Source organism: Lynx canadensis, chromosome B3 (genome assembly GCF_007474595.2).
Source record: "Lynx canadensis isolate LIC74 chromosome B3, mLynCan4.pri.v2, whole genome shotgun sequence".
In the NCBI taxonomy this organism is placed as follows: Eukaryota; Metazoa; Chordata; class Mammalia; order Carnivora; family Felidae; genus Lynx; species Lynx canadensis.
In genome coordinates, this window is record NC_044308.2 from 133,906,791 (window position 1) to 133,930,929 (window position 24,139).

The 24,139-nt window shown below is 54.1% G+C and overlaps 1 protein-coding gene across 1 annotated transcript in view; it reads right to left on the reverse strand.

Annotated features, from left to right (window-relative positions):
- The window catches only part of CCDC88C (coiled-coil domain containing 88C), a 129,582-nt gene that overhangs the window by 26,913 nt on the left and 78,530 nt on the right, over window positions 1-24,139 (reverse strand). The window contains 18 exon segments of the mRNA XM_030320236.1: window positions 2,409-2,686; window positions 3,817-3,978; window positions 5,137-5,325; window positions 6,370-6,504; window positions 8,061-8,161; window positions 8,164-8,185; window positions 10,137-10,266; window positions 10,268-10,384; window positions 10,386-10,421; window positions 10,423-10,867; window positions 10,870-11,191; window positions 12,223-12,360; window positions 16,622-16,806; window positions 19,916-19,960; window positions 19,963-20,007; window positions 20,010-20,055; window positions 20,701-20,788; window positions 20,790-20,841. Of these exon segments, the coding sequence (XP_030176096.1) occupies window positions 2,409-2,686; window positions 3,817-3,978; window positions 5,137-5,325; window positions 6,370-6,504; window positions 8,061-8,161; window positions 8,164-8,185; window positions 10,137-10,266; window positions 10,268-10,384; window positions 10,386-10,421; window positions 10,423-10,867; window positions 10,870-11,191; window positions 12,223-12,360; window positions 16,622-16,806; window positions 19,916-19,960; window positions 19,963-20,007; window positions 20,010-20,055; window positions 20,701-20,788; window positions 20,790-20,841 (2,536 nt within the window).

A 24,139-nucleotide genomic window follows, 5' to 3' on the forward strand; every position in this document is an offset into this window, starting at 1 on the left:
TGCTGCTGGGACAGAGGCTTGCTTGGTGGGGACCTACTGGCTGCCAGTGGCCAATTCTTCATACACACACACACACAGACACACAGACACACACACACACACACGCATGCGCGCACAGCCTTTTCTCAGGATCCCCAACCACAGCCCTCCCCCTCCCCTTAGGCTTTTCTCTCCTTCTGCAGCCTCAGTCTCTGGGGGTTACTGTGTAGTTGTCTCTGGAGACCAGCACAGCACAGGAGGATGGACCCCTTGACAAGCCCAGGCTGTCTTTCCTACTTGCTGGAAACATCCGTGTTCAAAGACGACTCAGGATCTCCCCCAAATCCATGGCAACGACTAAGGCACCACCTTTCAATCGTCCCCATTCGGGCAAATCCCTCCTCTGCAGACCCCTTCCTTGTCAGACAGTGTGACAGGGTGCCCAACCTGTCTTCACAGCCCCACGCCTGCGCCCACTTATACCACCTGACTAGAGCCAGGACTAGTCAGGGATGAAAGCCAGAAACCTGCTTAGGCAGCCGTTCAATGACACACTTTTGTGGGGCCTTCTGCCACACTGTGGAGAAGCATAAAGCTGGGAGTGGAAGCTCTGTCTAGCTTCTCAGGTGGTGACATTTCTCAACCAGGCTAACAATTCTGAAAAAAGCCATCCAGGTTTGCAAATTAGGGCCACAGGCAGATATCAGGGCTCCCCAAAACCTGTTTCCCTGTGGTCATGTCTTGGAAAAGCCCACAGGGGTATCTGTAACCACTAGTAACCACCTAACTGCAGGACTGATGCCATGTGTCCTGCTCACCAGTGAATCCTGGGTACGAGGCATGGCACTTGGTAAATATCTATTAAGGGAACGAAGAAATGAGCATCCAATTTAAAAAGTGCCATCATCCCTGTGTCCCAAGTACCTACACTCCCAAAGCCATAGTCCCACTGCAGACAGACCAAGGGGGCCTCCAGCCATCTGTCCAGCCAGTGAAAATTCAAGCGACACAGTAGTTCTGCCTGCTGTATTGACAAGGAGCCAGAGGGAAAACAACAGTGAACCCCCTCAAGGCCAGTCCAAACTCCACCTGCAAAAACCTTCACCCTCTAAACAGACACTAAGAATATCGTGAGACACGATTAGAACATAGAACAAGGTGTTAATGACAAGATGCATAAGTGCCTGGTGAGCAGTGGGCAAGGTTCAGAGCTCTGTGAACACCTTTTGCTCCATTTCATTAGCCAACCGGGAGCATCCCTGGCAAGTCTAGACACAGCACCATGCACACAGTACACGCTCACCAAGTGCCACACGAACCTAGGAGGGGCTCAGGAGGAGAGGGGAGATGGAAATGCCCAGAGGCACAAGACGCTAATTTGGGCTGGAAGGCATAGTGTCTTACTAGGAGCAGATGCTTCGACAGCTCCTGAAGAAAGGAGATGTGGGTGGAGAGAGCAGGTAGAGGACCCCAGAGAGAGGCAAAACAGAAGCAACGGGTGAGTGGATAAATGAATGTCATCACCTCTGTGCCCTCAGTGTCATCAGATGCCCTTACCACTTTGCAGCTCAATGACTAAGACCAGTCAAAGGAGATGCTGTCAGCAAGGACACCTGACAAGCACAGGAAGTGGGTAATCAACTGCTCCCTCCTACACAGCTCCGTGGGCTCGAGTGCCCACCTCTCTGTAGAGACACAGCTCTCTCCTGGGTCAGAGTCAGGTGCATAGCACCCCTCCCACCAGACTCCGGGTCCTGCCCGGAAACACTCAGGGATCTGCCGGGGGACAGGAGCTCGGGCAACGCTAGCTGAATGTACACAAAACCCAGGACCCTGCTTTGTGAAGAGTGCCCAGACCTGTAGGTTTCAGTGCATGTAAATTTTAGATTAAAAAAGGAAAGGAGGGCAGGCAGGGGGAGAGAGAGGTATGGCTGAGCTGAGAGGTACACGGGGGTCTCATTATACTGTTCTATTTGCTTTCTATACATTCACAAGCTGCCAAAATCGAAGGCTGGAAAGAAAGCGTCCCAGACCTTGACGGGGAAAACGAGGCTGGGGAAGTCCATGGGAGCGGGTCAGTGTAAAAAACTGCGGGGCAGTTGTGGTGGATGGCCTCCTTCTTCCTGGTTTGGAGAGGAAGGGAGAGGTGGGGGAATCCTTAGGGAAGCAGGAACCCCAAGGCTGGGGATTCCCTGAGCTGGGAGTGGGCACGGCACCCCCTTCTCTACTCGGGGACCCTCCTGTCACTCGGCCTCCAGCTGCACAAACTCATCCAACCGCTGGGTGGGACTTTCGATGGACTTCCCTCCGGGAAAGTCTGGGTGTCCCAGACAACGTGAAGCAACGGCCCGAGAGGAAACGCGGGGAAGGCTTGTGGGCAAGGACATGAGCCCGGAGGGGCAGGGGCGCCGCCAGAGGCCCGCACACACCTGTCCCGGAGCTCCTTGTGCTCCAGCTCCAGGTTCCGATGCAGCGTCTTCAGGCAGCTGTGCTGGCGGATGAGGGCCTCGTACTCCGTGGACTGCCGCTCGTGGAGCGCGGCCAAGTGCTCGTGGTCCTGCAGCAGCGCCTCGTAGGCCGCCGTCAGCTGCTCCTGCTGCTTCTGCAGGTTCTCATTCTCGCTCTCCTTGGCCGTCTGCTGGTTCTGGAGCAGCGTGTACTGCGCGGTGAGCGCGGCACTCTGGGAGCTCAGAGTGGAATTCTCCACCTGCCGGGAGGGAGAAGGCTCCGCCTGACCGCGGGCAGGCCCCAGGGAGCCACACGCTCCCGTGTCCCCAGCTCGCAGTGACCACGCCGTGAGGAGGCCGGAGGCAGACACCCGGACAACAGGGACCCTCGGGGCAGCCAACCCCAGCCGCTGAGGACAGTTCCGTCTGAACTTGAGAAACCGCTCTGGAAGAGGCAGCACTAGACTGTCAGACGGCTCTGGTCCTGCACCCTCCCTACATGGGACCTTTTGGGGCCAATTATGTCCTTTCTCTGGAGAAGCTCCCGGGCACCCTCTTTGGCTACTTTCACACACCTGTTTCCTAGAACAAGTAGAAAACCAGTGAGGTTGTAGAATACCCGGTCACCACCACCAGCCACCCTAATGATGCTCACAGAACCACCACCCCACAACATCCCAAACTATCAGAAAACTGAAGGGGCAGCTCTGCCTGACTCATTCTGGGGGCCACTTTTACTGACGTGAAACCCAGACGAAGACCTGGCCACAACCACCACCACCAAAAACCAACAACCAATATCAATTCTGTTATTTTAATACAACAAATTCCAACATCTTTGCCTAACAGTTTCCCGTTTACTGTCCTGACCCATGTTTCAAACGCTTTTCTCAGAAACTGCATTAATGAACGATTAATTCATTTCCTCACAATGTATTAACCGTAAATAAAAACCAACGTCCTCGAATATGCGGCATGGAATGCCAGTTTCACTAGAAGCTCTCAAAAGTCTGGCAGCTACTTGATGCCCTATACGTCCCTCGTGGAGATTAAAAATTCACACTAGCTTAACAGAGACTCTGCCAGGTTTTATAGTAAATAAAATTGACTTATTTGAGTCCAGAACCTCTTTTCCAAGTCATTCCTGGTCAAAGCTTATGGAAGAGACTTTGAGAAACAGGCAAGTCCGGGCAGAGCACGTTTCCAGCCCTGCAGCCACGAGCTCAGTCACTGGAAACAAACCCACACCACCTTCAAAGACCCCCAGGCCGGGCCCCGCTGCTTGCAATGAACCAATGCAAAATAAATGTGTGGAGACTCTCCCGTGCTCAGAGGAGCCAGTGTGGCGGGAGGGTCTCTACGTGATGCCTGTGGCTGGGCCCTCACTCACCTGCAGCGTGGCCGTCTGGGTCTGCAGCGTGGTGTTGTGCTCCTGCAGGAAGGCGCTCTGTTTCTGCAGTGTCAGGATCTGACTGCTGAAGGCCACGTTCTGGGTCTCTAAGTGCTGCAGCTGTTCCTTGAGCAGCTGTTTCTCTGCCTGCAGAGCTGCGTTCTAGGGGATGAGGAAGCACGGGACCTGTCAGACACCAGCTCGGGAAATGTAACCGGCCACAGGCACTGGGGTGGGAAGCAACACGCGAGAGTTGATGCTATGGGGACTAAAGCCAGAATCCAACAGGTGAGACAAGTAACGTTTCCCTCTTGGAAAAAGACAATCAACAGAATTGGGGGGGGGGGGAGAGAACTACTTTTTTTTTGGTATGTGCTTTCCAGACAGAAATGCATTCACCTAATGGCGATATGGCTTCAAACCTGAAGCATCTGAGTGCAAGGCAAAGGCAAGCTGGGGTTAAAGCCGTGCAGTGACTTCTCTCTGTAATGCTTCTGTTTCTCTGCTGAACACCCCACAAGTGCAGTTCTGTGAGCTTCTCCCACAGGACAGGGAGTCAAAGCCTGTGGCCACACCTCACCCCACTCAGGAGCGACAACAGACAGAATAAGGCGGTTCACGTCCCAGCAGATTGAGAGATACCATGTAAAATATGCCACCAACCGGGTCAGGACCACGGGTTACAGTCCAGTGCTGTCCCTTACTAGCATGGGGCCTAGGGTCGAGTCTCTTAAACTGTCTCCACTTTCTCATCTGTCAAATGATGAAGATCATCACTACCCGCTTCACAAGGTTGTTGGAGAGTCCGACAACATCAGGGGGTTAGACACGCACCGGCAAACTTCTGTAAAGGGACGGACAGAATTCTGCAGTCTCCTAGGCACGTGGTCTCCACTGCAAACCACTTACGTCTGCCACGAGGGTGGGAAGACCACACACAATACGTAACAAAGCATATGTCCGTGGGCTGGCAGGCCACGGTCTGTCAACCCTTAGGGGAACAGTGTGTTAACGGGGGCTGGTGCACAAGCCAAGGGCCAAGTCTGACAGGGCAGGCAGAAAAGGATTCACCATGGGAAAATGTGAACGCGCTCCTTTCCGCTAGAAAGGCTGACGAGATCTCAAATGACAAGTAGCTCATAGGACTTGCCAGGACAACTCAAGAAGTATTCAGCTGGATCTGGGTAAATCTCAACAGATTCTGACGTCTCGTGTCCTTTATGGTAATGGCGGCCTATCACTGGGACAATCAACAGAGTGCACTGCGCGCTCACAGTCGCTCTCTCTCTCTCAACGACACAGCGGGGGCAGCCCACTCACATTCCGTTCCAGCTCGATGGCCCGGTCCTTCACTCGGAGCAGTTCCATGGTGGCTTCCTTGTGGCTGGGTCCCCAGGGCTCCCTCCCCTGGAGACCGGTGACCAGAGTGTCCACAGGGTGTTTGAAAGAGTTCTCCAAGTGCTTCCCTTCCTGCTGGTTCTGCCTGAGGACCTCACACTCGGTCTTCAACTGTGGGGTGGGAGCAGGAAAAGCAGACTTGGGGCAGGAAAAGGCTGGTTCAGAGCTCTGAGTTGCGTGGCTAGAGGAGAGCCCCATAGCAAACCCAACCCCTCACCTGGCACCAGTGATAAGGCACAGACACCGTCCTTCTGCTCTGCAGGGAACATACATAACCCACCCTGTGCTCCCCCTCCTTCCAGACATCTGCCTCCGGTCTCAATTCAACCACATGACCTTGCAAGTCTTCTCGCTTTCCCGAGCTTCAGCTGTCCACTCCATCAAATGGAGATGAGACTGGGGGACGTGGACCGGGTGATGTTACAAAGCCCCTTCCAGCTCTAGAACCACTTTGTTCTAGATTCCTTGTTCAATCACGCAGCCAAGAAATGTGACAAGGCTTCAAACGCAGAAGGGGCGGGGGGTTGGGGGAGTGCCTGGGTGGCTCAGCTGGTTAAGCGTCCAACTTCAGCTCAGGCCATGATCTGTTCTAGAGTTAAGCCCTCATCGAGCTCGCTGCTGTCAGTGCAGAGCCCACTTCGGAGCCTGTGTCTCCCTTTCTCTCTTCCCCTCCCCTACTCCTTCTCTCTCTCAAAAATAAATAACCATTAAAAAAAAAAAAAAAAGGCTTTGCTTAAAAGAAGCAAAGGAGAGCTGGAAGAGCACATATCACCAGGAGTGGACATCCTGATGAAGCACCTGTGCACCCACGCCCACCTGTCCCATGTGAGGGTGCCCAAGAGACTTGAGGCCTCTGTCTGGTCTCGATGCTCATCATCTCACACTGGTCCTCATCGGTGTTCCCGATCTTGCCTAGCAGACTCAGTGCTGCTCTGAATGTGGCCTCCTCTCCTCCCAGGCATCTGATCCTGTCCAGCCCCGATGCACAGGATTGTGATGGTAGCTCCCCCGCTCAGAACCCTGCATCTCAGCACATCTGCTGAGAAATGGGCATCCAGGCCGGCCCTCTGCTACCCCCCAGGTGAGGGGCTGGAAAAGGTGGGCAGGGGCCTCATGACTGGGACTTACAGTGGCACCGAAGGGGCCAGATCTTACCACCTGGAGCTCGTTCTGCAACTGGTTCAGGCTGGCCTTCTCTTCCATCTGAGCTTCTAAAAACACAATCTTTTCTTCTTTCAGGGCTAATGTTGTTTTTAATGAGTCATTTCTGTCCTCCAGAATCTTGAACTTCTGAAAAATACAAAACACAACTGTACCTATCTGCCTCTTCCACCCACAAGCCCCCAGTCTCCCAGCTACCAACACCTATCTCCTCCTTAAGCTCGTTTTCCCTATTATTCTGCAGCATTTGGCCCAGAAGAACTGTAGGAGCCAAAAGCATCACCCAGAGCCCTCCCCGGGGCTCCCTGCACACACCTGTGACACCCTCCAATGAGACATCACTGCTGTAGTCTTACAGGCATAGTCTTAGAGGAAGGTATCATCAAGGCCATTTTACAGATGGGGAAACTTAGTCTCAGAAAGGTTAATTAAGCACAGGGCACCTGGGTGGCTCAATCGGTTAAGTATCTGACTCTTGATTTCAGCTCAGGTCATGATCTCACACTTTGTGAGACGGAGTTCTATGTTGGGCTCTGTGCTGACAAGCAAGGAGCCTGTTTGGGATTCTCTCTCTCTTTCTCTCTCTCCCTCCCCTCCCTGACTCACTCTTTAAAAAATAAAATAAGAAGGAAAGAAGGAAGGAAGGAAGGAAGGAAAAGAGAAAGAGAGAAAGGAAAGAGAAAAGGAAAAAGAGAGAGAAGAGAGGGGGAGAAAGAGAAAGAGAAGAAGAGAAAAGAGAAAATGAGGGGAAAGGAGAAAAGAGAAAGAGGAAGGAAAGAGAAGAGGGAAAGAGGGGAAAGAAAGAGGAAAGAGGGGAAAGAGAGGAAAGAGAAGGAAGAGGGAAAGAGAAAGAGGAAAGAGAAGAGAAAGAGAAAGAGAAAAAGAAAAAGAAAAAGAAAAAGAAAAAGAAAAAGAAAAAAAGAAAAAGATCAGGCCATTTGCCCAAGACTACAATGCTAGCTAGGTAAGTGGTAGCCTTTTCACCACACCGACAGCGTGTCACACATTATCTGTCCTGTGGATCTTGTCAGTTACAAGTCCGGGAAAAATCCATGATACTGGATTTCTTTGAACAATGAGACGGTTACTGAAAGAACCGCAGGCAAAGACTACAACGGTTAAATGTTTGAAAATTAAAGGGCTGGGACCAGGAAAAGAGGAATGAATAGGTGGAACACAGGATTTTCAGGGCAGAGAAACCATTCTGTAGGACACTTGGCAGATACAGGTTATTACACAAGGGTTGAAACCCATGGAATGTGCACCATCCAGAGCGGCCTCCAATGTAAACTGTGGACTTCGGGTGATGATGGGTCAGTGGAGGCACATCAAGTGAACACATGCACCACCCTGGTGGGGATACGGATTACAGGAGAGGCTATGGGGGGGGTTGAGGGGGGCAGCAGGGCATTCAGGAAATCTGTCCTTCCCTTAACTTGGCTTTGAGCTTAAAGTGCTCTAAAAAGTGTATTTAAAAAAAATTGAGAAGCCTTTCCACTGGACAAGAGAGTCTCCTTTCACCCCTCCCTGCAAACCTCCAGGGAGATGATCTGAAAGGACACAAGCCCTCATAAAGACCACAAGACAACAAGCCCCGAGGTAGGCAGAGTGAACAGAGCTCTGGAGCTGGGAGCGTGCGGCATGCAGCCGGGTAAGAGCCCACAGACCAGCAGGGAGGTCCTCACGTGTCGCCATGGCTGCTCGTCCTGTAGCAGCAGCTCCTTGTGGAGGCCGACCTTCTCCAGCCCCTGGCTCAGTTTGTCCAGCTCACTGGTCAGCTGCTGGCTTTGAGCTTCTCCAGCACCAGGTCCTGCCAGGACAGGGAGAGGATGCGCATGGGACAGGAGCCAGCACGGAGGGCCTGGCACAGGCCCTTCTTAAGGCTGAGGAGCCGTCTTCCCGAGTCATGGCTGACTCAGGTGTCCTGAGGGCTGAGCAGACAGTTCCACGGGACAGGTGAACCCCAGGACGTCTTCCAAAGGGAAGGGACAGACGCGCTTTCCCAGCCTCCCAGCCTCCATGGTGATACGGGAAGGACGTGTGTTTGTGCAACGCCATTTATGTTGACCCTTGAGTAGGAGCTTTGAATTCTAACACGATTACCTTTTCTGTGCAGTAATGGAATTAAATGCTCCTTGCGGGAATTTGGAACAGAAAAAAGGACAAAAGAGATAAAGATTTTACTAAAAACTCTGGTTGTGGTTTATTCTGCAAAAGCAGTTGCTCTCATTTAGGTGGTTTACTTACTGTATGTAGGTCCCCCTTACTCCCACCCATCTTCGAAGCTCTCCAGGCAGGTACTGCTCTCTGCCCAGTGCCCCAGCTACTTGGCATGCAAGCTGACCCCCCACCAAATCCTCAGGCCTTCGACGGCCGTGTGACAGCGTGGCGCTCTCCCAACACTCCAGCTCACCCCAAATGTCCAGCTACCCGGTAGTTCTGGCCAGTGAGTGGTGGGTGGACATGCTGTGGGTCACCTCCTGGCTGCAGCACAGCAGAGCCGGTGGCTGACCTTCCAGCTGCCTTTGTCCTGCCTCAGCAACTGCCCAAGCCCCGTGCTGAGAAGGCGGAGCCATAAATCAAAGCAGCCTGGACTGCTGAGTCACAGCACAGATGACAGGCTCCTGGGGAGTCACCTGGACTCTCACGAATGAGAAGTCAGTCCCTGGCGTGATGAGCCGCTATGACTCCGGGCTTGAGTGTGACCACGGCAGAACTTATCTTCTGCTTCCAGAGACAGGGACTAGGGGTCATTAGTGAACTCTCTCCCATAGCCTTACGATCTTCCCGCACATGAACATGGAGACATCCCTGTGTTCCCCAAATCTATTTCCTTTTCTCCCCTGGCACACCGCTGAAACACGTTCCCCAGCCTCGCCTGAAGCTAGGTGCAGCCATGTGACCGCGTTCTGCACAGTGGAGTGCAATCTTTCTTACCCACTGTCTTCCTCATTTACTGCCACAGCCGGAAGAGGACTCCACTGCGGGATGGCCGAGCCACAGGACGGGAGAAACCAGGTGCCCAAGTCACTGAATTTAAGGCTGTCCATGAACAGCCACACTCAACTCCTACCTACGTGAGACTCAACTTCTGTGCGGGCCATTCAGATGCCGAAGTCATTTACTAAAGCAGTTTATTCCCCTTCAAACACTGAAGGAACCCCCAGAGGGCCCATGCAATAAATACTGGGGAAACAGCAGGATGCCAACTTAGCAAGAAACTTTAAGATGTTCATACCCTTAGAACCCTACTTTTGCTTCTAGGAATATAGCCTGAGAAAACAGATATATGTATGCAAGTGTCCAGTGGTATCTAAAATAATGAAAAGAATTGGAAAACCACCTAAACGTCCAAAAACTAATTGCAGTAAATCTACAGCATTAAAACCCTGTAGCCATTAGAAATCCATGGCTTCAATCTTACTTACTGTAATGAGAAAAGAAAGGCAGAGTAAGTAAACAACAGAAGAGCTTAGGATGCAGGGACGCACGATGTCAAGGTGTGTATGTACAAATGCACACGGGGAATGATGGGATAAAATCGGCCAGACTATGAGCAGTGGTCATCTCTGGGCAGGGAGATTAGAACCAGTGCTTTCCCTTTGCTCTTTGCACTGGCAGACCTTATTCTGTTCGGAATCAGGGAGGACACACACACACACACACACACACACACACACACACACAGTCTCACGTCTGCTCGGGAGGCACGCACCCCAACCCCCTCACCACGGGGGAGGGGCCTGCCGGTGCCAGCTCACCTCTCTCAGGGTGGTCAGCGTCCTCGTATGCATGGTGACTTGCTTGGTGAGGTCCCTGTTGTCCCTCTCCAGTTCCTTCAGCTTGCTGGCCGCGTCCCTGCAGCGGGCCAGCTCCTTGTCCAGGGCGCGGCTCCCTCTCGGCGGCAGACAGCTTTGCGGTGCTGTCGTCTAAGACCGCCTCCTTGAGCTCCACCTGCTGCCACAGCCGCTTTGCCTCCTTCTCCAGCAGCTTCTTGTCTTTCTCCAGGGGCCACCTCCTGCTCCAGGGCCTTCCTGTCCTTCTCAGCCCTCCAGCTGCTTGTGGGAGAGCCGAAGGGCCTCCAGGTCGCGCCGCAGGACCTGGTTTTCGGCCTCCAGCTCGCCGAGCTCTTGCTCCAGGGCCTGGGACTTCTGGCTGCTGCTCTCCAGGGTCTGCTGCAGCCGCAGGTTCTCGGCGCTCACGCCCTGGTAGCTGAGCTCCAGGCGCTCGGACTTCTTGCTCAGGGCCTTCAGCAGCTCCACGTTCTTCCTCAGCTCCTTCTCCCGCTCGAGCTCCTGGTTCTCCCTCTCGATCTGAGCCATCTTGGCACTGGTGAAGCGCATGGTCTCCACCATCCTGCGCAGCTCTAGGTTCTCCTCGTCCAGCTGCTTGTTGTCCCGCTCCAGACCCTCGAGCTGCAGGGACACGTTCTGCAGGGTGTCCAGCGACTTCCTGAGCTTCCGGTTCTCCAGAGCCAGGCCCCGACTCTCGGCTCCAGGGCGTCCACCTTCTCGGTGGCGGTCTTCAGGGAGGCCACCTTCTTGGCCAGCTTCTCGTTGTCCTTCTCCAGCCGGTGCCCTTCTCTCCCTCCTCCACCCTCCACCTTCTCCTTCACCTGTTCGAAGTCCTTGTGCAGCTGCTGCTTCTCGAATTCCAGCTTGCTGAGTCTGCTGCTGGTCTCCGTCACTGTCTGGTGGAGGGCTTTGTTCTCCTTCTCGATGTCCTTCACCCGGGCCTCGCTGCTCACCTGCGACCTCTCCCGCAGCGTCCACACCGCTTGGTTGAGATGATCCTTTTCTTGCTCGAGATCCTTGATCTGCGGAGAAATACAACGCGAATGACACACGAGGTGGCTGTTGCGTGGATAAATTTCAGTGACCTGGGTCCAAACTAGGAGAATAAATTGTAGGCCCCTGAAGGACCACCCAGAGCCATCCCATTGCTTCCCAGGCCAAGGTCAAGGGCAGTCATTACTCAGTTCAAGCCAAACACATCCACAGCAGTCACAGCGATTCACAAATGTAAAACCACTTCTCTTCCTCTATTTACAAGAATGAGAATGAAAGGGATTTCTCTGGTACTCCTCATCCTGGGCAGCAAGACCCCACGACCTGAGCCTGCCACCTGTGGCCTCCCCGTGTGCCACTCTCCCCGCTGCGGACGCTGCACGTGATGTTCCCTCTGCCTTGAACATCCCCCATCTTCCCCCCACTGATCTACAGCATCTCTGTCCCCTCCTCGTCCTTCAGGCTCAGGGAGAGTGTCAGCTCCATGACTTGGACATGCTTGGCACCCAGCAGGACGCTCTCCCTGGGCATCGTGACCTTTTTCCCGCCCATACTTTGGGGATGTGCAATAGCTAGGCCTGGCAGGACAGGTAGAGAGAAGCCTGGCTTCTGGCTGGCATCACTGAGCCACTGCACCAGCACTGCGTTGCCCACCCTGGACCTCTTATAGCGTGAGCCAAATAAAGCTCAAAGGTTTGCCAGGGTTTTCTGCTAGGACACGACAGACGTTTACAGCTGGATCTGTTCTTCATCCTGAGGGGCCGTCCTGTGCACTGCAGGCCATCTGGTCTCCACCCACAGGCCACGTGCACCTTTTCTCTCCTCCCCCAAATCACGACAATCAAAACCAGGACTGCCGTTGTCACCTGGGAGGCAAAAGCTGACCCCTGTTCCTGCACCGTCAGCTAAAAATGGCTGGTTTGAGGGCAGCTAAGCTGGGTCAGTGGTAACACACATATCATCATCAATTACAGGAAGTGGCTATAATCCTGGACTCTTCCCCTTGTAGGCACAGTTCCCAAGACAGGCGAGAAAGAACATTCATCCCAGAGGCACCCACCTGCCTGGCTCTGTCGGCCTTCAGGGTCTCCATGTCACTCTGCAGCTGCTCCTTCTCTTTGATCAGCTCCTCACTCAGGGTCTCCAAATCCTGGTTGCTCTGCTTCTCTCTCTCCAGCTGGGTCTGTAACTTTTCAATCTGTAGAGCCAGAAGACCCAGCCAGTGCAAAAGTCACTTTCACAAGTGAACGACGTTTTAAGACAAACCAAAATCCTGCCAGCCTCACAGAATACTTGCACAGGCCTCTTCTCAAGGAAAAACATCCAAGTGCTGTTCCGTAGCAATCTCAACTCTTAGTTCACACCTTGCACTTTCGGCTTAGGGAAGAGGGGAGGGTCCTGGGCACCAACCAACCAGTCAGCCTCCCTCTCACCCCACCCCTGCTCATCCTCACTGCCAAATGTCTTAGCCACACCCAGGTCCCTCGCTTCTGTCTCAGGCCTTGTCCATGCTCTCAAGGTCAGAGCACATGCTCTAGGGGCCACCAGCCACCACTGCTGGATGCCCTGCAGGGACTTTGGACTCACCCTCCTACCCTCTCCTTCACAAAGGCCACCTAAGTTGGGGACACACCTGCTCACCCAGCTGCTCAGAGCAGTCTTCTGATGCATCTCTCCTTCCACTTTCACCCTCCAATAAGTTTGTCAGCAAGTCCTGTCCTCTCTACCTGTGCCCTCCCCCTCCACATGCCCCCTGACTACCCCAGGCCTGACCATGTTCCATCTTTTTTTTTAAAGTTTATTTATTTTTTAGAGTGTGTGTGTGTGTGTGTGTGTGCATGCGTGCAAGTGGGGGAGGGGCTGAGAGCATGAGAGACAGAGACAGACAGACAAAACAGAGGAGGAGGATCCCAAGCATTGTCAGCACAGAGCCCAACTTGGGGCTCGAACTCATGTACCGTGAGATCATGACCTGAGCTGAAATCAAGAGTTGGATGCTCAACTGACTGAACCACCCATGCGCCCCTGGACCACACTCCCATCTTGCCTGGATGACCATCTGTATCACCTCCTGGGTGCCATGCTCTTGGCTAAGACCCACCAGCGTCCATCCTTCCTAAACATGAACTACCTAGCTCAGGGCTTATCACACTTTATCATGCCCGATACCCACATTTATCATCGTGGTAAATGCAGATTCTGACTTGGCAGGCTGAAGGCAGGGCCTACAACTCGGCTCCCAGGTGATGCCCATGTCACCTTTTGCAGTCTGAGGGCTTCGTGGGGGCTGCTGTCCCTCCCTGCCAACCCCAAACTCCTTATCACTGGGGACAGGAGTTGGGGAAACGGCACTGACTGGTGTCAGAGGGACACGGGTTCAGAGTCTGGTCCCTTGCTGCTAACAACAGGACCATGATGAGCAAATTTTGGTAAATGACATTGGGCCAGCGGCGTCCATCTTCATGAGCTATCCCATCAAGTGCTCAGCACGCATCTGGCAGGTGTCAGGTGTGCCAATGTCAGCAGACCCTCCCCAAGAGCGTCCTGCCAGTGACGGGTAAGGGAACAGGCAATTATTACTGACTATCATGCAGTGGACGACTCTGGGCCAGAGCAACTAAGTGATTTGCCCAAGGCCTCACAGTGAGGACACAGCAGGGCTAGGATGCACACCAGTGGGTGACCCCAGACCTGCTCCCAGGCACTGTCAGCAGCCTGTGGTGCGTGCCCCCTGCCTTCCCAGCTCACCCGCTGACCTCACTGGTAATCCTTTACCCTGGCTGCCCCTTTCTCCTGGAGAAAGGAATGTTCTTCCAGCTTCTGCATTTCTGATTGTTCTTGCTTCTAGTCTGAAGACACGATGTCCCCACATCCCACCTATCACTGCTGGATGCCCACTGCCATCTTTCTCCCTTTCTGGTTCTTTCTGCCATGGAATTGGAGCCCCTATTCTTACCCATCCCCGACGGACCGTAGTGGCCCTGGGGGAGCTCGCGGGGCTGAGATGTGAGCTGGCCGTAGGCCTGTCAGCCCTGAGAGGGCTTCCCATCCTTCCTCAAGTACCTGGCTCAGGTTATGGACTCCCAGAGTATGTGGGTGCCAGGGGCCTTCCCCTCAGCTCCGGATCTGTACACACCCTCAACGGGTTGCCTTCCTGTCTCTGAAACTAAGGATTCTTTACTTCTTAGCTCAAGGCGTTCAACTTGCAAGGTATTGACACAGTTATAGTCACAAGGGTGAGGCAGTTTCTCTAAGTCCCATGAAAATTTCATTAATTAGAAGGAAGATATTAACTTTGGGGAACGATGGTTCCCACAGACATCCCGAACCTAAGCAAGCTTGCAGCCTGGGCTACGTGCAGGATGATGGGAGAGCCGGGCTAGCACGGCAGGGGGCGGGAGGGGCCTCCAGGTCCCTGTGTCCTGGTTGGCCCTTAACCCTCCTTTGTAGATACCTCCCAGGGTAGCTGTGTTGTCTGGACTCGTCCCAAGGCGGTGCCCTCCCTTATTCCAGGAGTCACTGTTGGGGATGTGTCCCCTGTGGGGCTCAGCTGGGTTGGTGGTTCACTTATTGACCAAGAAATGCCAGCTGGTGACTGAGACACACTCCATGGAGAGAAGCGCAGAGTGAGGTGACCAAGGCTGGGGAAACCCTCCAGTGTTCTGTACCAAGCTGGAGTGCGGAGAGAACGTAACTACCCACGCTGGGTCAGAACAGATCCAGCCAGACCCCGGGCAGGCTGAGGACAGGGAGAAGAGGTGCTCCAGTGGGCAGAAGGACTCCCTCCCCAGGGCTCCTGGCTCCGGACACAGGGTGGCTCCAGTCTGGGAACAGTGGCACCTCCCTTTTACCAGGGATGCTGTGCCAAGATATGCTCCCATAGGCTGTGGCAGGGAGGGCTGCTATCCCCCCGGGGAAATGATCCAGAGAGGAAGCAGGAGGTGGGACTGAGAGACGGGGGCTCAGAAATAATGCTGGGCAGGCAGCACCCACTGCCGGTCCTGTCTGTGCAGAGGAGGGACCAGGGTGGACCCCAAGGGGAGGGAAAACCTCTGAGGCTGGCTGGGAGCTGGGCCAGCAAGATTTCAGCACAGCTTTCTACGGCAGACCCGTGAGGACCTGTGGAGTTGAAGGTTCTCATTTCTCGAAAGGTCAAAAAAAAATTTTTTTTTTTTTAATCTTGGCTGAGATCAGACTGCCATTTATAAAGACATTTCCTGAGCTAGGCCCATGTGAACCTAAACACCCAAACCGTCTAGTCGCCCTCCACACGCTGCTCTGCATTAAGACACAGAGCACAAGAGACTGTGTTTTCCATTGTCCAATGAGAGATGACAGACTTTGGCACCTACCACGCTGCGGAGCACACAATGCTTCAAAGGGACCAGAAGGGTGAGTAACCGAGCCTGGGAAGTCCCAGGAGGGGATGGGAGAGACCATTTCATAGAAGGAGGGGATGCCCCAAGCCTCCCCCAGAGAGGAAGTGCAGGCAGGGCCAGCACCAGTGGACCCCAGTCTCTTGTTTGCAGCCCAAGCTCCTCCCCCTGCCAGTGCAACCTCAGTCAATGACACTGGCCAGACAGTGGGCAGGTCGGGACAGACACCCAGATACCCAGAAGCATCGGCCCTGCACGGTGGTCAGCGGGCAAGAGCACTCTTGTCCTCTCCCTCAGCTGCAATCTGGCAGGTGGTGTGGATAGCCCACGACGCAGGTGCGCTGTCTGTAGTGTGGGTGATGTCTACTGAGGCCCTGTGACCAACACACGCAGGCAATCCCTGGCTCTCAACTGCCCTTTCGTGGACCCGATCCGCATCCCCTGTGCGAACAGGGGTCCTCGTAACTGGAGAACAAAGACGGTTTGGGAGCCTCTGTCTGTCCTCCCAGAGGTTTGGGCTCTACAGTGCTAAATCAAAGACCCAGCAGTTGTCCTGAAAGGCAAATGCAATTTGGCCATCTCTTCTTCCTCACCCCATAAACCAAGAGAAAGAGGTGTGCTCTGACCTTGTGTTACCACCAGCAATGCCCTAAAATAGTCCATCAGTGTCCTATACACACACACACGCAGGCATGTCTGACATCACCGATTCCTCTTCCCGTGCCCCGTCCTATGCTTTTTAACAGTGCGTTCTTTTCATAGAGCACTTACTATGTATGTGCCCGACTCTACTTACATAACCCATAAAATCCTTACAACCCCCATTAACCCCATTTCGCAGATGAAGACAAGGCACACAGGGGTCTAGTCACACTGGGGCCACATTTGCATTTGTGGTGCAGGGACAAGCCATGCTGCCTCTGGTCAAGTACACGCTTATCCCTCTATTATAATGAACTGTGCCTGCAGTGGATTCTGCATTTTCCCCAGCTGTGCACACTCACCAACACCTGAACGCTCTGCCTGGCTGCACATTATAGACAAGGGCTGGGGGAGGAGGTCGCCCACCCCGGCTGGGGTTACCTTCTTGCTGAGCTGGTGGTTCTCCTTCTCCAGCTCTCCGCACTTCAGGCTGCTCTCCTCCAGCGCCAGGGATGCATCCCGCAGCCCCTGGATGGTGCTCTGGAGGCTCTGGTTCTCCTTCTCTAGCTTCAGGATGCGGCTGGAGGCACATTCGTTCAGCTCAAACACAAATGACTTTCGGGAGGCTGAAACACAAAGTCGGGTCACAGTCCAGGTTCCAGGAGAGACTCTGCTTCCACTCTCTTCCCCACCCCGGGATCAGTTGGGTGCCTCACCCCCAGTCCATGCGGTGCTGCTGTGGTCAGCACGCTAGAGACCTTCTCCGGTTGTTCCAGTCCCTCTGCCAGCTCAGCTGGGGTCTGGGGAGCAACCAGGAGCTTAAGAAGAAAGCAGCTCATAGAGGAGGGGCCAATGTAAAAGTCACAGACTAAGTGCTGGGAACTGTTTTTACCAAGCTGCTAACTTGACTGTGCACTCAAGGACTGTACAGACCAACAGAGATGGCAAACAGGAGACATTTCTGGTCCGGTTCTGGGAGGTTCAGCAGGAGGAACATGACAATTGACTAGTTATGTCTGCCACAAGTGGCCAGCAACTGTGGGGATGTATGCCAGGTACTTGCCATCCTTTGACAGAGATTTTGTAATTTCACAATTGTACTGGAAAAAAATGAGATGGTATATATAAATTGCTTTAAAATTCTAAGTGAGATGAAAATGTGAGCCAAAGACAGAAAAAGGCAGATTATCTACTCTGCTTCTAAAACAGCTCAAATACAAATAAATGAAGAAGGGGGCACAGACCCAAGAGTCAGGGGACAGGAGTTCTTGGCCCCATCCTGCCATAGCAGATGAATAATATTAGGTAACTTAAGGGACTTTTCTGGAAAGGAAAAAGGATATATGTGAAAGCCCCTGAGAGAAGGGATCAGGGCTGTCCTGTCCTCTTCTGTCCCGTGAGAACCATGCTCAGCTCTGGAGCCTTACCACACTGTATGGCTAATATGGCCTCCCCCACCTGCTGCTTACTCATCACGCTAGAGCCTGGAGGTACCAAGAGCTGAAGGCTTTCATAGCAAGCACATCAAGCTGGGAAAAAAAAAAAAACGTGTGTTGGATCCCCTGCATGATCCTAAGAACTGGAAGGCATCCACATCCCTCTCTGAGGTCTCTTCACCCACCAAGGACAGCAGTACAGACCCAACAAACCAGAAGGGCCTCAAGACCACAGGCAACAACAGGCATGCAGCAGTGGAGGTGGATGGAGTGTCCGCAGTGCTGACCATCCCCGCACTAACGCACCCACGAGCACATGCGCTCTCGATGTGCAAAAACGTGTGCACAGAGGGCTGTCTCAACTGCGCTACGAATCCAACTAACCTGACCTAAAACCCCACTGACTCAGAACCTGTGATCACTGGGACAGCATTCATGGGAAATATCACATTTTTCATTGTGGTGCAATATACAGAACATAAAATTTACCATTTTTATCGTTTTCAGTACAGTTCTACGGCATTAGATACATTCTCACTGGTTAGATTCAACCGCCCCCACCATCCATCTGCAGACTTTGTCATCATCCCAAACTGAAGCTCTGTACTCATGGAGGATAAATGTGAAGGTTCCACACATTAAACAAAGGAATTGATTACAAGCCTCATTTCCCCTTCAGTGAAAGGCAGGCCCTCAGAGACAATGAGGACCCAACAGTTTATCACAAAACCACCAATGACTCTTGACTGAGTGCTTCGCTCATTAGCACCCCCAGCAATCAGATTGTGAGACAGGTCGTGTGTGTGTGTGGTGTGTGCCGTGTGTGTGTGTGGTGTGTGTGAGAGAGAGAGGGAGAGAGAGGGAGAGAGAGAGGGAGGGAGGGAGGGAGGGAGGGGGAGGGGGGGGGAGGGAGGGGGAGGGAAGGAGGGAGGAGTTTTGACACGAGCAAGACAGGAAGAAAGAGGAAGCCCTTCCCAGAGTGCCTGTGGGCCATGTACAGTGTAACGCTTCACTGGGTACTCAAGGCAATCCTTCGAGGTGGCTGCATCACCCCATATTGCAGCTAAGGAAACTGGGCTGGACAACCACCTCTGACTCAAGAAGCCACCACACCATACATGCACAAGCACTTTCGGGCTCTGCTCACATGCCACCATTCAAACCAAAGCCCACGAGCTCCCCGCTAAGCACTAGGAGTTGGGAACACCAAGAATAAATCATCATGGACCTGAAAGGGCTCACAAACACACTCAGTCGGTGTGAATCGGTGAGGCTTCCGACTCCAACAGCCGCCCTTGGGTGTCACTGAAACACTCCCTTTTGGTCTGATACTGTCCTAGGCAGCCTGCACCACCTCTCTGCCTCGCCAGGGGGCAGTGGTCTTCCCGGTGAACCTGAACTCCCAGGGCAGGAATCCATGTGAACCACCCCACCAACCCTCAGGCCCCACCACAGCCCCCGGACACCATGGCACAGGCAGAACTAACTTCTTACACTGATTAATAATTTAATCAACGTATTTTAGGTTTGGAGCTTGAAGAGAAGAAATACCCAGCTGCTTCAGTAACCCCTCCATTAGTTTAGGGATGTTTATCAGAAATGAAAAAGTCCCCCAAATGCACCCAATACCTTACCCACACTCTGTACAGTTCTAAGTAAACATTAACTCACTATCAGGTGCACGTGTACTATTTTTGAACAAAGGAACTGGCTTATTGTTTGCGGAGCGCTGGAGCTTCCTGCTGCCCCACCCGCCATTCCCCAGCCAACACCTCGCCTGGGGTGCTGGGCACAGGGGGGAGAGGAAGAGGCCTGGGTCCTGTGAGGGGCAGCCACTTAGCAATCCCCACCCAGAGAGACAGAAAACAGACTGCATCCATCTTGCCCAATTATGCAAATGAACAGAGGAAATAATGCCCGGGGTACGTGTATAGTGGAGATTAATGACCACTGGGGGTGTCACCTGCCATCCAGAGCTTTCAATCATCCATAGAGAGGCCTAACATGTCCTCTGGGGGTCAGCGTGCTGTAATCTGGAAGCTCCTAGGACTGTCCATATGGGAAACGAGAAAGCTGGCAACGCTTAATTTGCATTTCATGTCCCAACACCAAAGCTGCCGGACCCCTCATGTTCTCCTTGGGGAGAGCTGTGATGAAACCATTCCAAATGGCTCTTGATGGAAACCCTATTTACTTGGGGTGAATGGCTAGACTGACACGGAAGATTCTGAGCCAAGGGTTCAGCTCCCTGGATGAGAAAGCTGCTGCAGGCCGGCTGAAGACCCCAGGCGGTACCCACCATCGGACAGGTCTGCGTTCTGGACAGAGTGCTCCAGCTCCCAGCGAGGTGCACCGACTCATTCATGCTCTGCTTCTGGGCTATCTCGAGGACATGTTCTCTTCCAGCAGCTCCTCAATCGTTTCTGTCTGTGTCCCGGTCTGGTGCAGGAAGAGCGAAGGAGTGAGGCTGTGGCCAGGGGCCTGCTGGACAGGCTCCAACCCCTCCAACCCAGGCCCTGCCCTCGTTTCCGCCCCCCCCCCCCAGGAGGAAGGGATGCCATCACTGGCTCACTTCCCAAAAATACAGCTGCAAGGAAACTTCTCCAACACAGGACCAGCTGAGTTACGGCCATTAAGATACCCTGCCCCAGGAACCTAGGTAATGAACAGAGACCTGAGGTCTCTAACTGATGCTGGCTGTCTTGACAAAGTGACACTATGCAGGGCTTTAAAGAATTAATGTGACGACAGGTGGTTCTGGGGTCCCGAGCAGGCCCACACCTTGAAGAGGCCGTACAGAGACTCACAACGTCACAGCTCAACCCGCACCATGAAGGCCAGCAAGGACCTTCTGCCACAGACATGCACGTACACCCACGCTACGGAAGAGCACAAGCAGTCGAGTCCGTGTCATGGGCGTCGAGCGCTGCCCACTCAGTCGCGCGAGCTTAGCAAGCTGCCCACCATGGTTCATGAGCCACCGTGGTGGCGGCAGCAAGCCCAGGGGTGAAAGCCCCGAGGAGGGCACGGCATAAACCGGACACCGCCCCAATCTGTTCGGATGTAGTGGCGGGAGGGCAATACCAGTTCCAGGTCGTGAAGCTTGGATTTCAGCTGCAGGTTCTCTTTCTCCAGCTCGTGAACTTTATCGCCCCGGCCCGGGCTGCAGTCAGTGCTCCTCCAGCATGGCCTTGGTCTCGATTAAAATGATGTTGTCTCTCCTAGCTCAGCAAAAAAACAACACGAGAACGTCAGATGAGGCATGGCTCACAACAGGGTTCTGGACCGAAAACACACAACATAGGGGTGAGGCCGCTGTGCAGGGGGGGAGGTACGTACACCTTCGGCACCCCACCTTTCTCACTGGGCCAGGCCAAATGGGCATGCCCTACTGAAAGAAAAGCCCGGATCAAGAAAATGGTTGAATTTGGTGTCTTCCTCAGTAGACACTTCCTCGATGTCTATGTGCCCATGGTATGAAGACGTTTGCCATTTAAAACATCTGGTTGGACAAGTGGACTCTGCTGACAGATGGGGCCTTGCTGAGTCCCATTCTTTCTTTTTGTTTAAAGTTGTTATTTTTGAGAGAGTGAATGAGCAGGCCCAAGGGGATAGGGAGAGGGAGGGAGGGAGGGAGAGGGAGAGAGACAGGGAGAGAGGGAGAGAGACAGGGGGAGAGGAAGAGAGGGGGGAGAGGGAGAGAGAGGGGGGAGGGAGAGAGAGGGGGAGAGAGAGAGAGACGGAGGAGAGGAGGGAGAGAGGGGAGAGGGAGAGGGGAGGGGGGGGAGAGAGAGGGAGAGAGGGAGGGAGAGAGAGGGGAGAGAGGGAGGGAGAGAGAGAGAGGGAGAGAGGGAGGGAGAGAGAGAGGGGAGAGGGAGAGGAGGAGAGGGAGAGGAGGGGAGGGAGAGGAAGGAGGAGGGGGAGGGGGGAGGGGGGGAGGGGGGGGGGGGAGGGGGAGGGGGGGGGAGGGGGAGGGAGGGGGGAGGGGGGGAGGGGGGGGAGGGAGGGGGAGGGAGGGGGGGGCGGCAGGGGAATGGGAGATGGGGAGGGCGCGAGGGGAGGGGGGAGGGCGAGGGAGGGGGCGAGGGAGGAGGAGGGGAGGAGGAGGGAGGGGGGGAGGGGGAGGAGGAGGGAGGGGGGAGGGGAGGGGGAGGGGGAGAGGGGGAGGGGGAGAGAGAGAATCCCAAGCAGGCTCTGTGATGTCAGCACAGACCCGCTGCGGGACTCAGAGGACTCATGAACCGTGAAATCATGACTGAGCTGAAATCAAGAATCGGATGCTTAACTGACTGAGCCCCCCAGGTGCCCCGAGCCCCGTTTCCTTAACAAGAAAGAGGTGGGGCTGACAAGTCTGTCCAGATTCGAGGACTGAGTCTAGTCCTGTAGACTCAACATTCACTTTGTAGTCAGGGTCCTGGGAACAGGTAGCTGTTGAGATCAGCTTTCGTTCCATACCCAGCTCCTATCTGAACTTGTCACATATGTACTTGGAAGAACAACAGTTCTCAGCAGTTTTCTGGAAATGGGGAGTCTCCGAGACAGGTCACAAACAAATGGGAACCCCAAAGTAAGTGCTACCGGCCCCCTGTGTATTAGGCACATGCTGGGTGTGGAACGTGATGGCCATCCCCTCGAAGACCCCTTTGTGGGCGAGGGGCAGTGGGACTCTTGCTCCTGCACCAGACAGCCCAGCACACACGATGGAATTCGGCTCATTTGTTCCACTTCTCCTCCCTCTTTGTTATGGGGCTTCTTGGTTTCTCTTCTCCTCAGAGCCCTTCCGGCACCACTCAGGATCTTGGAGGGACAGTTTCCCAAAACGCCTTCACGGTGCATGCAAACACACACATGTGGGAATGTGTCTGCAGAGTTTTCAAAGGCCTGCCCCCTAACAACCGGGAAGCTCTGCTTATCCACTACATGTGTGTCTTCCCTGCACTGAAGATTCTTGGTTAAGGGGGAAACCACGTGCCTTCGGTCAGTGGTCACGGTTCTGATCAAAGCATGGCAGCTGTGAAGGGTTTAAGACTCAGATTACCTAGACGTCCTCTCTCTGTCGGAGACCCTGTCTACTATGCAGCTGGCCCTGCCCTGGGCACACCCTCTACCTCACTCGTCCCAACAGCCCGAGAGGGAGGCAGGGACAGACCCTTTTTACAGATGAAGAGGCTTAAAGTAAGCCATGAGCCCCAAGTCACAAAGCCGCTGAGGGGCGAAGCGGGGACTTGAGCTCTGGCCAGAGAGGTCCAGACATGTGTTCTCTTCACCGCCCTCAGCTGACAACTCATCCTCAAGGGGCTCACGTGGGAAAGAGGCCCAGACCAGCCATAATGATGTGAGCCAGAGCACATGGGGGTGTCAAGCAGAAAGGAAGGCTGGCCCTTCCTCTTTGGCCACTGCCCCCACTGTTCACACCTGAGTTCCAGCAGCTGCACCCACCAGCACTTTCCACCATCACCTCACTACTGGGCTCTCCGTGCCCACAGCACAGACTGCCCCTTCATCCTCACAACCAACCTGATCAGCCTTCAAAACCCAGCCTGAGTTGCCCCTCTGAGAAATGCCTGCAAATTCACTCTGTCCGGCTTGCTGAACCAGGTATTGGGCTCCCAGAGTGCCCTGGACACGCTGTGAGGCAATGTGGCCTGCCCTCTTGCCCCAGACCTTAAACTCCTCAGGGAAGGGCTGTTCCATTTCTGCCCTTGTGAGCCTCATAGATTGTTCAATAACACTGTTGGCTGAAACGGGTGGGCAGCAGGGGTGGGGTGGGATGGGCGGGGGGGAGTCAGGGCATGTGAGGTGGGCCCTCAAGGACTCAGCGACTTCCAACAGGCAGGGACGGATAAGAGTATCCAGGAGTGAAACACAGTATGGAACAGGGTGATTTCTAACTACTATTCAACTATATCTCAATCCTCTGGCCTTATCAACCTCCACCACATATTAGGCAACAGAAGTACATCAGCTTGTCTTGGACACCCCACGACCTCAGAAGGGAGGGACTAGAACTGCGTGGAATTGTGCCCCAGCTCCTATGGCAAGCCGCGGGCTCAGCCCAGATGAGAATCTGTATTCCTCCCCTCTGGGCAGCTGCCTGAAGCCAGCCTGCCCCCCGCAGACCTGACCTCAACTGAACCAGGAGGCTATTTAAAAGCCTGACCCAGCCTGCGAACAGCTGAGGGGCTACATTTAGGGAGTCACGGGCCAGGTCTGATGGCTGGTCCCCAAGGGGCTAAAGAGCTGCCCCAGCTAATCTGTCGTGCTGACTGGGAGCGGTGACCGGGAATGTGGGCTGACAGGCTCCGATTCCCAGGCCTGCCAATGCGCTATTAGCCATGGGATGTGAAGCAAGTGAATGTCCCTCAACTGTGGATCCTTCCTTTCTGCGACGGGCACACAAGTAGGGCCGATACGGGATCAGATGCAGTAATGCTTGTCAAATACTCCGTGCACGGTACCTGAGTCCCAGTGAGATAGGGGCATTCCCTCATGCCCCTGTGGTCAGCCCAGCACTCCCAGGCAT